This window comes from Vicugna pacos, chromosome 6 (genome assembly GCF_048564905.1).
Source record: "Vicugna pacos chromosome 6, VicPac4, whole genome shotgun sequence".
NCBI lineage: Eukaryota > Metazoa > Chordata > Mammalia > Artiodactyla > Camelidae > Vicugna > Vicugna pacos.
In genome coordinates, this window is record NC_132992.1 from 14,863,171 (window position 1) to 14,875,555 (window position 12,385).

General features: G+C 37.3%; 1 protein-coding gene across 1 annotated transcript in view; it reads right to left on the reverse strand.

Annotated features, from left to right (window-relative positions):
• Positions 1–12,385, reverse strand: part of TMOD3 (tropomodulin 3) — a 71,676-nt gene that overhangs the window by 12,324 nt on the left and 46,967 nt on the right. Inside the window, exons 4-7 of the mRNA XM_031672776.2 lie at positions 6,444–6,566; positions 5,075–5,164; positions 2,576–2,706; positions 412–519 (exon numbers count right to left, since the gene is read on the reverse strand). Of these exons, the coding sequence (XP_031528636.1) occupies positions 412–519; positions 2,576–2,706; positions 5,075–5,164; positions 6,444–6,566 (452 nt within the window). The remainder of the gene's footprint in view (positions 1–411; positions 520–2,575; positions 2,707–5,074; positions 5,165–6,443; positions 6,567–12,385) is intronic.

Consider the following 12,385-nt stretch of genomic DNA (forward strand, 5'->3'; position numbering starts at 1 on the left):
TACTAACTGAACAAAGGCCCAAAACCACATGATCACCTTAGCAGACACAGAAAAAACATCTGACAAACTCAACACTATAGATCTATAAATGGAATTCTCTGCAGATGTTAAAAGAACAATGTAGAACTTCATATGCTGATATGCAAGGATCCCTAAGACATAATGTTGAGTGAAAATTTAAGTTGCAGAACAGTCTATATTGCATGACTCCATTTGTGTTTTAAAAATTTCATAGAAAGGAAATACAGGAAAAAAAACATTTTAGCAAATGATGTATTGCCTAACAGTGAGCTAAATATTAATTGAAAAAAGGGAGTAAGTTGTTCATAAGATCACAGTTTAACCACCTCTGTAACATACCCTGGTATCAGATAGTCGTAATTTTTGTATTATCAGTAGCGGCTTACTTACAACAGCAACGGGGTCATTGCTTCGGGTGGCTGCAAGACTGAAATATTTCACTTGTGTGTTGGTTTCCAAAGCCTTCGCAAAATCTTTTAGGGTTGGAATTGGGATATTCTTGAAAGACAGAAATGTGAAACATTATTACATTTTAGTTTTCAGGAAATTCAGTCCCTTAATCAAATACATTTGTACTTTTTTTTTTGCATTAAAATGTAGTCAGAAATTATATAACATAACAACCACTAGTCTATAAATGAGAATAACTCAGCTGCCTCCTTATCTCTCTGACTTCTCTGTTATGGTGCATTTGCACAAACTGTTGGCATAGAGCAGAGCATACGTCCCTGTTTCTCTAGTGTTGAGGCTATAGAAATTCTCACTATTCTACTTTTAATTATTTGTATATGAGAAGTCAACCCATGAGTACGCAAAGCGGACCTGCTTTTCTGCAAAGAGGTGGGAATCTGCTTCCAAAGATTCCTAAGGCAGATGACATACTGTTCTCAGTCACTTAACCGAGAAGACAGTAAGGGACACTCACCCTACCCTACTTGAAATGAGGTAAGATACAGTTATAGGAGGCACTGACCTTTCCCTTAAGTACCAGGACTTCAATTCCCTGTAGCCTGGTTATTTTCAGATCATTACTACTGATTTAGAGACAGACACACAAGAACTGAACTTAAAAAAAGTAAAAATAAGATTAGTAGTCAACAAGGGGTATTAGGTTTTTCCAAGGCTTCCCCTGCTCCATTCAGAGGAAGGAACACCCATGAAAAGAGCCAAAGGTCTTATTCCCTAGGTTCTTGTAATTTCCAGATGTTCCCTCTGCTTCCAATTCAGATAAATTGAGATTTAAAGCGAGGAATTTGTAATGAAGCTGTTATACAATGACTAGTATCTAAGAGACCATTTGCGTTGACTCTTTGGTAACTAATCATCCCTATGCCCTCTTAACTCGTTTTTCTTTCTTTCCTCCAAGGAAGAGTTGCATTTTAAAAATCCCAGTGATATTTACAAAACAGAAACAAACTCATAGTTACGGGGTGGGGGGGGAGAGGGTGAGACGGGATAAAACGGGAGTTTGAGATTTGTAGATACTAACTACTATATATAAAACAGATAAAGAAGTTATACTGTATAGCACCGGCAACTATATTCAATATCTTATAATAACCTATAATGAAAAAATATATGAATAGGAATACATGTATGCATATGTATGACTGAAACATTATGCCGTACACCAGAAGTTGATACAGCATCGTAAACTGACTACAGTTCAATTAAAAAAAGAAAAGAAAAGAAAAAATCCCAGTAAGATCTCACAAAACCCACTTCTAGGTGTTTACTCAAGAGAAATGGAAACATATGTTCACACAAAAACCAGTATGCAAATATATATGCATATATGTACATGTGTAGTGTAGAGAGCCTTTATATTTAATCACCCCAAACTGGAAGCATCTCCTATGTCTATCAACTGGTGAATGGATCAACAAATCGCAGCCCACCCAGACCAAGGAATGCCACTCAGCAATACAAAGGAGCAGACTACTGAGACACGCAACGGCACGGATGAGCCTCACATGCATCATGCTCAGTGAAAGAAGCCAGGCTCAACGGCTACACGTTTTATGATCCCATTTATATGACATTCTGGAGAAGGCAAAATGATAAGGAAGGAAAACAGAGCAGTGGTTGTCAGGGGCTAGAGCTGGTGGCAGGAAACAATGACAAAGGGGTGTGACCTGTGCTGGCAGTTGTACAACTGCATGCATTTGCCTTCACTCACAGAACTGCACACTAGAAAGGGAGAATTTCACTAAGAATAAATTATACCTCAAGAGACCTGATTGAAAAACAAAACCTGAAAGACTAAAATGCTCTTAAAAGTGGGCAGTACTTTGGAAGCCAGAGAGATTTATTCTGACAGTCCATAGAGCTTATGTTTCTACCCGATAGTCTTCAAAAAGTAAATCAGAAAAATTTTAGAAAATTTTTAATTTCTAAAATAGGAAGGAATCTATGTTAGCATCTATTAGAAGTAGTAAACACTTGACTATTAACTAGAAGGAATCAGACTATATTAAAGCTGCCCAGCCCTTATCCTGGATCCAAACGACTCAAAGCAATTCAAATCATCATTTTGTTTGCTTATCACACCTACCTTTATATTATTCAAATTAACTTCAACAAGATGAACATCATTTTCTTTAATTCTTTTTAAACTCTCTTCAACATTGGTTGGATTTGGGGGCTCATCAAATACTGGAAGAATCTTTTCACCTTTTACCACATCTGTAGTAACAAATGAAAAGAGAGAGAGAGTCACTGGTTGACACTATCACAGTGAATGCATACATTACTTTGGAAACATACAACACACACACACACACACACACACACACACACAACCTTCTTTGGTAGAACTAATTTGTAAGTTTCTTCCTCCAAATTCCCAAAAGATCCTGCATGTGCTGACACATAAAGCACTCAAATAAAATTTTACTGAATATAAATACCAAACTTAATTCAACATTCAATTTGTTTGCAATATATCAGCCTTCAAAAATGAGTATTTTTACTTCCTCTTGCCTCTTGGCATATTACAAGGTATCTTTACCACAAAAACATATTTGATAACACAAGCTAGTGATCCCATTTATTTTTAGCAATGTTCAAGATAAAGTTATAATATGCTCTTCCTCAATTCTAAATTTTATAAAACCAAGAGATTTCTTCCCCTTTCCGTAGAATGTGTGTATTTAAAGAGACTTGCTCTATAATGAAATAATGGATCCAGTCAACCGGGTGCTGAAACCATTAAGAAAGGTTCATGGGGGATTTTAAATGCATGGACCAGGCTGCCAACATTTGAGTTCACGGATCAATCTTAAGATTTTCCACAAATGACCAGACTTGATATACTTCCTAATGTGATTTAATCACCACCAAGGAAGCATTCTACACACACACACACACACACACACACACACACGGTGCCTGAATTTGATCAAGCCTCTAGAAAATAAGTTTACAGAAACACAGGAGAAAGAGAAACATGTAAAATGATACCAAAAGGTTGTAATCAGCCAAATCCAGAATGTGGAAGATTCTACATGTTGGCCCCATTTCTTTAAGAATAAATGGCATGAAGAAAGAGGGAGAGAAGTTAAGGAGGACTGTTAAGAGATTAAGAGGAACTGAGACCAAATGACAACTAAATGCAGCGTGTGACCCTTACTTGAATCCTGAACAAACCAACTGTGAAATGACGTTTTTGAGAGAACACGAGAAATCTGCACATGGACTGGGTATTAGATGATATGAAGGAATTATTGGTAGTTTTTTAGTTTGATAATATTGTGGTTATGTTACAAGACAAGCCTTTGTGAGAGATACATATGGAAATAGTTATGAAGGAAGTTATACAAACAAACAGGATTTGCTTTAAGACAGTCCAGGGAAAAAAGTGCAAGGCGTGGGAGGGAGGCAGACGGTGGAAGAAACGTGGCCAGTGAATCGTGAAAAACAGCTGAAGCTGGATGATGGATATATTATTCCCTCTTCTATTATGTATGCTGGAATATTTCTACAATAAAAAGTTTTAAAAAATAGGGGAATGGGCAATTATAGAACATTCATAAATTGGAATGTTATACAGATGTCTGAATGAGGTAAATCTGTACGTGCTACCTAGGAATGTGATACAATGCTAAGTGACAGACTACACAGCCTGGATTAAAATCCTTACCATCATCCTCTTGGGATACTGAAGCTAGTTACTTAATCATCCTAAAACCTCAGCTTCTTCACAAGCAAATTAAAGACAATAATAATACTTAATTTTACAGAACTGTTGTGAAGATTGAGAACAATTCATATTCAAGAGCTGTCACATGGCCCATGGTAAGCATTCCCCAAAATTAGCCAATAGCATTATTATTGAAAAATTAAGTTACAAGAAATATCTATGATACCACTTTTTTGTAAAAAACAAGACTATTTGTGTATAACATGGATACACATATAAGTTCATATAAGCATAATACAAACTCTAGAAGGATATATTCCAAACTGTTAACAGTTAGGGGTGGGGGTGGAGGCGGGGTGTGAGCAAGCATGACGGCTGTGAACAGAGACACTTTTACTTCTTACCTTAAGCACTTAGTTCGTGTTTAAATTTACTACAAAAGTATGCATTACTTTGGTAATTTAAAAACATCTATAAATAAATTTTTAAAAAACCTTTTCTTTAGGCTACTACTTTGTATCAGACTAAAAGGTTTAGGGGCTGAAGAGTTCTGTGGTTCCTCCCGAATCTAATTTTATAATGTACTTTCTTTGTTGGCACTGCTGTGGATTTCTTGAAAATCAGTAACATTGAAAACAAAATGTCAATAAAAGCCAAGTTTGGGTAGCTTTTATAGTGTTTACCATTAGTATTATTTGGTGAAGTGAGAAGGGACTTCCTGTTACATTTGCTGACACATTAAGCATAAAATATTGAATGTTCTATTTTCAATGTCAATACTATCTAGCTGGAATCTTAGGTTTCAAGCACAAATGCCTAACATTTAGTATGAATATACTGAAGTCGTTACATGGAGAAAACAAAACATAATTAACAATGGACTGGAATTCACAAAGCACTGTAAGTACTCACTTGAAAAATGTTCTTGGTCGACACCATTACTACTTCCCACTACGTCGCAGAACTGTGTATTCGTTATCAAATTGTGCATCCCAAGAATAGCTATATTTATATAGAAAAGGAAAGTTATTTTTTTGTTTCCATCAATTTTAAACATAAAGAATTTTATTCCAAAATTCCTACCAATGATTTTAACATTCTCCGTACATTTTCCTACTCAATTAAATACACACTTTGCAGCCAAAAAAGGAGGCAACGTGATTAGAAACCACCTACAGTCTCTTTCTTATCAATAGTCTTGTAATTTCTCCCCATCTACATTTCTGAATTCAGACAATGTAGGAGCCAGCCTTACCCTAAACATACATCTATGCTTACTTAGCTCCATCTGGTGGCCAAGAGAGAAAGTGGAAATGATCTATTGTTGGCTGTTCATCCTCACAAGGTTTTTCCAAACTTAATGCAATACAAGGCAGATTTTCAATTTAACCTTAACTCTCATATTAATTTACATTTGTATTTCAGCTATGAATGGAATATAAAAGTATAGTTGAATTCCCATGTTTAAGATTAAAGTGGCATCCCTCAGAAATGACACTTAGGAGGAGAGACAAATTTGGTTTTGTTTTTGATGCACTTCTGCACAAAATGAGGCAGAAGCTACAGTATGCCTCTGGCCCTTCCACTGTGATGATTCCATCATTTACAAATCCATCAGTCCTCAGCACCCCAGTGAGTAAGACACCCGCTCTAGCGGTGGTACCACACCTTGACTGGGTTCCTGGGTCCTCCCCAAAGAACCATCACTGCTCTTTTTAAACATGTTCTTGGGGTTATTTGGTACTAAACTCTCCCCAGGCATCATACGTTTCTCTCTACGAAAATGGATGTGGGTGGTCATAGGTGGGGGCAGATATTGGTTCAGGTAAGAAACTGGTAATGATGAAAATCACAGGGGGGTTTAGACTGTTCCCTATACACTTCAGAAAAGTTGGGGAAGTGGTGAGTATAGCTCCGGACTATTTTATCTAAGTTCCAGTTATCTGTCTTTGGGTCTGCTGATAAAATGGGACAGCAGTAGACCCTGGAGGCAGCTTCTAGCTGAGCACCAGCAGCTGTGAAAGATTTTTATAAAAACTTTCAAAGCTGGCAACATGGGAAAAGATGTCAAGTAATCAATACATTCCATCAACATGAAAATCTCACCAATAAGAGAATTTAAAGAAACAAAGCCCTTAATGTCAGATTACAGTGTAAAAAAACAAAGTCAAATATATGGTTACTTATTCAACAGCACTTCATTAGGCAAATATAGATGTGTGTGTGCCGGCATCCCCTCCCCTCTACGCTCATTCACAGATTAGTTTGTTTTAGGAGATACCTGCGAGGTCACACAATTCTGTATCAGAAGCACTTGTCAAAGCTTCTTCTAATTCTGGATCAAGAGATATTTTTTCTTCTGTAAAAGTCTGTATAGGTTTTTGCTTAGGGATAAATATTTTTCCTGTAAAAATAAAGCAGTTCGTTAATTTTATGATTACTGCTGGTAACTCATTACCATTTTATTCTAACAAAAGTTATTAGAAGTATGTGCACATGAAGGTGAAATGTTTCATCTTCAGTATGTATTTGTAAGCTTCCAAGGCAATACTTTGGCCATATAAGTTGCAATGAAAAAACGTAATCAGCTGAGAAATTTCCCATTTGTGAAAATAAAAATAGGCTCTTTTTGGAGTAATTATGAGTTATTCTATAAATACTAAATAAAAAAATACATGTATAAAACATACAAACAACTCAATAACCAAAAAAACAAAAAACAAACCAAAAAACCCAACCCAGCCCAATCAGAAAATGGGCAGAAGACCTAAACAGACATTTCTCCAGTAAAGACATACAGATGGCCAACAGGCACATGAAAAGATGCTCAATATTTCTAATTATCAGAGAAATGCAAATCAAAACTACAATGAGGCATCACTCCACACTGGTCAGAATGGTCATCATTAAAAAGTCCACAAATGATAAATGCTGGAAAGGATATAGAGAAAAAGGAACCCTCCTACACTGCTGGTGGGAACGTAAATTGGTGCAGCCACTATGGAGAACAGTATGGAGATTCCATAAACAACTAAAAATAGTCACCCTATGATCCAGCAATCCCACTCTTGGGCATATATCCAGATAAAACTCTTAATTCGAAAGATAGATGCACCTCCGTATTCATAATATCACTATTTACAATAGCCAAGACATGGAAACAACGTAAATGTTCACGGACAGATGACTGCATAAAGTTGTGGTATATATATGCAATGGAATACTACACAGCCATAAAAATGAAATGATGCCATTTTCAGCAACATAGATGGACCTAGAGAGTATAATACTAAGCGAAGTAAGTCAGAAAGAAAAAGACAACTATTACATGATATCACTTATACACTAAATAAATGATACAGTGAACTTATTTACAAAACAGAAGCAGACTCACAGACAAAAAACAAACTTATGGTTACCAAAGGGAAGAAGAGGGGATGGATAAATTAGGAGTCTGGGATTTGCAGATACAAACTACAATATATAAAACAGATAAACCACAAGATCCTATGGCATAGCACATGGAACTAACTATATTCAATATCTTGTAACAACCTACAATGAAACAATATTTATGTATAACTGAATCTTTATGCTGTACAACAGAAACTAACACAATACTGTAAATCAAGGACACTTTAATAAAAAAAGTGTAAATTAAAAAATTATAAAACTTTAAAGAGATTAAAGGGAAAAAAGAATTCACTTCCCTAAGGAAAAAACTGCTATAGTCACTTGAGGGATGGCAGAGGCAATGATCATTCTAGAAATTCAAGTTCTAATTGCAAAGAAATTTCCTGTATGTCCTGAGTGGCAGCCTGAAACTTCCTGTCACTATTCCTTAAGCCTCAATGGACACTAACAGGGTTACCTGTTAAGAAACTAGTTACTCCAGAAAACTACAGTATTTATCACGTGAAAATCAGTATTTTATGATCATATGTTCAATGCAAAGTTGCCAACATGAAAAGTCTATGTGTGGATTCACACAAGTGCCAATTATTTTCTTTTCTATCAGAAAATTACCAGGAAAATATGTGAGACTATGTGGCCTGATGAATGTATGCAGTGCTCTATCAAAAGAAATGTTTGTGGGCTTAATAACCAGTATAATGAGTGGTGTGTTAATTCTTGTTCAAAGTAAATATCAGTGTAACTCATAAGGAATTCTTCCACAATACAGACTGCTCCCAGGAATCTGCCCAAAGCTGGTCAGGTATTTTCAGCTAAGCCCATCTAAAGGATCTTAATTTCTGACATGACATTTATTTTTAGCATTTTTATTTGGTTCTTTAAAAAAAAAAGTCTCCCTGTCTCTCCTGAAATTCCTCATCTCTTCACACATGCTGTGCACCTTGTCCACCAGATTCTATGGCATTTGTGTCATAGTTAAAAAGCTCCTGACTGATAACACCAACGTCTGGGTCATCTCTGGGTCTTCTACTGATTGTTTACTTTTCTTGACTAGGGGCCACATGTGTCTTTTGTCTTAAGATCTTTGACTTCGTACCAGGAAGTTTTGTATAAAACTACAGCAGAGACTAAAGGAAATGAGATCTAATTCCAGCAAGGAGCCTGCCGTTCGGGCCAGGGCTGACATAACGTGCTCTACAGTTGAGCTGAACCTGGGCTTCTTGTGCCAACTTTAGTTTGATTCATTTCCTCACTGGATTCAGACATTTTGAGGACAGGATCAGGACTTAAATCCTCAGCAAGGCATGGGATTAGAACTGGTGAGGTTCTGGAATCTCCTGAGCTGTCTGCTGTTCTGAACTGTAAAGGAGCGAGCCTGCTCCTTCCAGGAGCTGTTTTCCAGGTCCACCCCCGACTTTTTGGCCCTTGGCAGATCTTTCGGCCCCACTCTTGTTGTTATCTGCCCTACACTTTGTGAAGCTGGAAATGGCCTGAAAGGGATTTCTCCCAGCTCCCCTCTATCTCCCCAGCTGAAAACCTACGCCTCAGGCATTTTCTCTCAGCTCTGCTTCACTGCCTCGGTTCTTGGAGTAACACCCCAGCACTAAGTGCAGACGGGTGGCAGAGGACTGGGGGGCGGCGCAGCCAGGCGCTGTCTCTAGGGCTGCACTGTCAACATGGTAGCCACCGGCCACATGTGACTATTTGTCTACATTAATTAAAATTAAAAATGCAGTTTCTCAGTCCCACGAGCCACATTTCAAGTGCTCAATAGCCACATCTGGCTACCAGCGACCACGGTGGTTAGCACATGTCTATCACGGCAGAAGGTTCTAGTGGACAGCACTGCTCTAGGGCTTCTCTGGTTTCCAATCTGGCATGCGAGCCTGTACACAGTCATTCAAAGTTTAAAAGCGAGGCTGGTTTCTCCGTAATATGGTGGTTTCCTCCTTTCCTCTACATTTTAGTCAGGAAAGAAGGCAGACTGGATTACCTCTTTTATGGAGGGCTTGCCACTCTCTGGAGTCACTTAGATTTGTGTCTTCAAGCTTTCTGATACAGTTTAAAAAAAAAAACTATGATTATGTAGCTTATATTTATATTGCTTGTTTTGGTGAGAATAAAAAGTCTCCTGCAACTCTCAACATCTGAATCAGAAGTCTTTCCGGTCAAGTATTTTCTTATTTAAAAAATGAGACTTGGCCAAATCCACAATGTAATTATATTATTAAGGATGTTTTAAACTGTATATAACAGAATGCCTAATTCAAAGTGGTTTAAACCGGTGCTTCTCAAGCTTTAATGTGCATCTTATCCACCTAGTGGTCTTATTAAAGTGCATATTCTGACGCAGTAGGTCCGACGTGAGCTCTAAGAATTTGTACTTCTAACCAACCTCCCAGGCGATGCTGATACCGCTGATCCAGACCACTGTCAGAGCAGCAAGGGTTCAAACAATAAGTATTTTTATCTCACTTAAAATGCCCACAGGTAGATGGCTATGGGGTTGGTTCAGCAGCTCCATGTTAACATTAAAGATCCAGGCTCCACATTTCTCTTTGACTATAACCAGCAAGGAGGGCTTTGTTCTCAGGCCTTTAGTCTCAAGGTGATCTTTGCAGCACTAAGTATCACATCCTCATGCAGGAAGATCAGGACAGGAAGGAAGGGCATTTTTCTCAATCACCAATTTTTATAAAGAAAAATATTCCACAGATTTCTCCTCTGGTCTCACGGACCAGCACTGGGTCACATGTCCATCCCCCACCTGCAAGGGGAGCTAGAAAAGAAAGCATCTGACATTTTCAGTTTCAGAGACAGTTCTGCCAGTTAGGAAGAAGGAATCTGTGAATGGTTGCTGAACAGGCAACTACAACATTTGTCCCAATATTGAACCAGATGAAGTGCACTTCTGTGCTCCCTGAATCCCCTGAACATTTCACTACAGCCTCACTTACACAATTTCGCATGCTCATCTGTCCTCTCTGAGCTTTTCAATGTTCTGTTCTGTTCCATCCCTACATCCCTGCCTAGCACACAGAAGGCAGTCCAACTTGTTGATGAAGCAAATATGATGACCACTTCCAGCTCCTGGTTCAAAGTTACACAGCAAAGTTAACAGGAGAACATGGGTTCTCACACTCTCAACCCAGTGCTTTTTCCAACAAACTAGTGGCTTTCAAACCTAACTCTGTAGCAGTGGTCTTTTCCCCTCAAACAAATGTATAATGGTATACAATTTATCTTTTTAGTACCAAATTTTGGAGTTCTGGTGATTACTAGATAATCTTTTCTCACTGGTTCACAGATGAAGGCAAATCCAAATTGTGACATCCTGATATTCCATATTACTTTTCACAGTGGCTGATATAACAATGAAAGTGACTTACAATTCAGATGGCATGCCTGGATTGTCATTTCAGGATAATTACATTTTCCTGAGTAAAATCTTTCCTGCATTTTCAGTGTCTATGGCAGTGGCTAATGTTGGCTGTACGCTGGATTCAATGGGGAAACTTTAATAAATTCTGATGTCCGAGTCCTGTCACCAGTGGTTCTGACTGACTTGGTCTAATGTGCTGTAAGGGACATCTGGATTTTCAAAAGCTCTTGAGGGATTCTAATGCATAGCAGCCAAGGTCAAGAACCAATGGATTACAGTATTCACTCAGTAAATGAAACTACATAAGCTATCAAACAGCTGCCCATGTCTTATTCTAGGACCCAATGGAATCAAAAGCGTTACAAAAATCTAAAATGTTTATTTTTGTAATCCTTACCCACATTCCATAGAGGTATTATTCATATCTATTTTCCCATACATAAACTTTTGCTAGTATTTATAAATACAAAATGAATCCCATTAGGAATAACAAAGCAACACAAAATAAGAAGGTCCTATGTATAGCACAGAGAACTATATTTATTATCTTGTAATAACCTATAATGGAAAAGAATCTTAAAAAGAATATGCATATATATATGTATAACTGAATCACTATGCTGTACACTAGAAATTAATGCAACACTGTAAATTGACTATATGTCAATTAAAAAATCAGCTGTTTTCTGAGAAATACATAATTAGCAAACTGTTGGATCGGTTCCATATTAACAGAAAACATCTTTCTAAACACGTGTGTTAATTTGAATCAGTCTCATATCAATTAGATTTAAATTAAAAATCTTAATTACTATGAAATGCTGATAAATAAATCTCCATTATAATGGTTAATGTGATTAGTGCCTTCAGTGTCTTGCAGGATGAGTGAAATGTTAGGCTTTTATTAGATGTAGAGGCATTATGTAGGGTGTGTGCGTGGTTGTTTGCAGCGGGTAGGGAAATGCGTGATTTTGATACTGCTTTTATCCAAAACCATCTGTTAACAAACTTGTTGGTACTCCATTTTATTATGATCGTCTTTCTTCTAATCTGTTTTTTCAAATCAAAGATTATTCTTTATAGAAGTTTCAGTCTCATTCTGCTAAAATGATTTAGATACACAAGGAACTCGTATACGATAAACATAACAGACACCTGTTAATTCTTTATTCTTAATTCCTCTGGAATTTCTTGCATGTCTATGTAAGAGAGACATAAAACAGAGTGTTTTCCAAAACAAACAATCCAGGAGGACTGAACACGTATCTGTATCAGTGGTTCTTAAACTCAGGAAATGTAGATTGACTAGACATGAATATTTTTGCAAAAGCTCCCTGCATGATTCTGATTCTTGCCTACTCAGGTTGATAAAGCGCTAATCTGTATAATTATAGCTCTGAAAAGATTAGGATGAGTAATCCTGTATT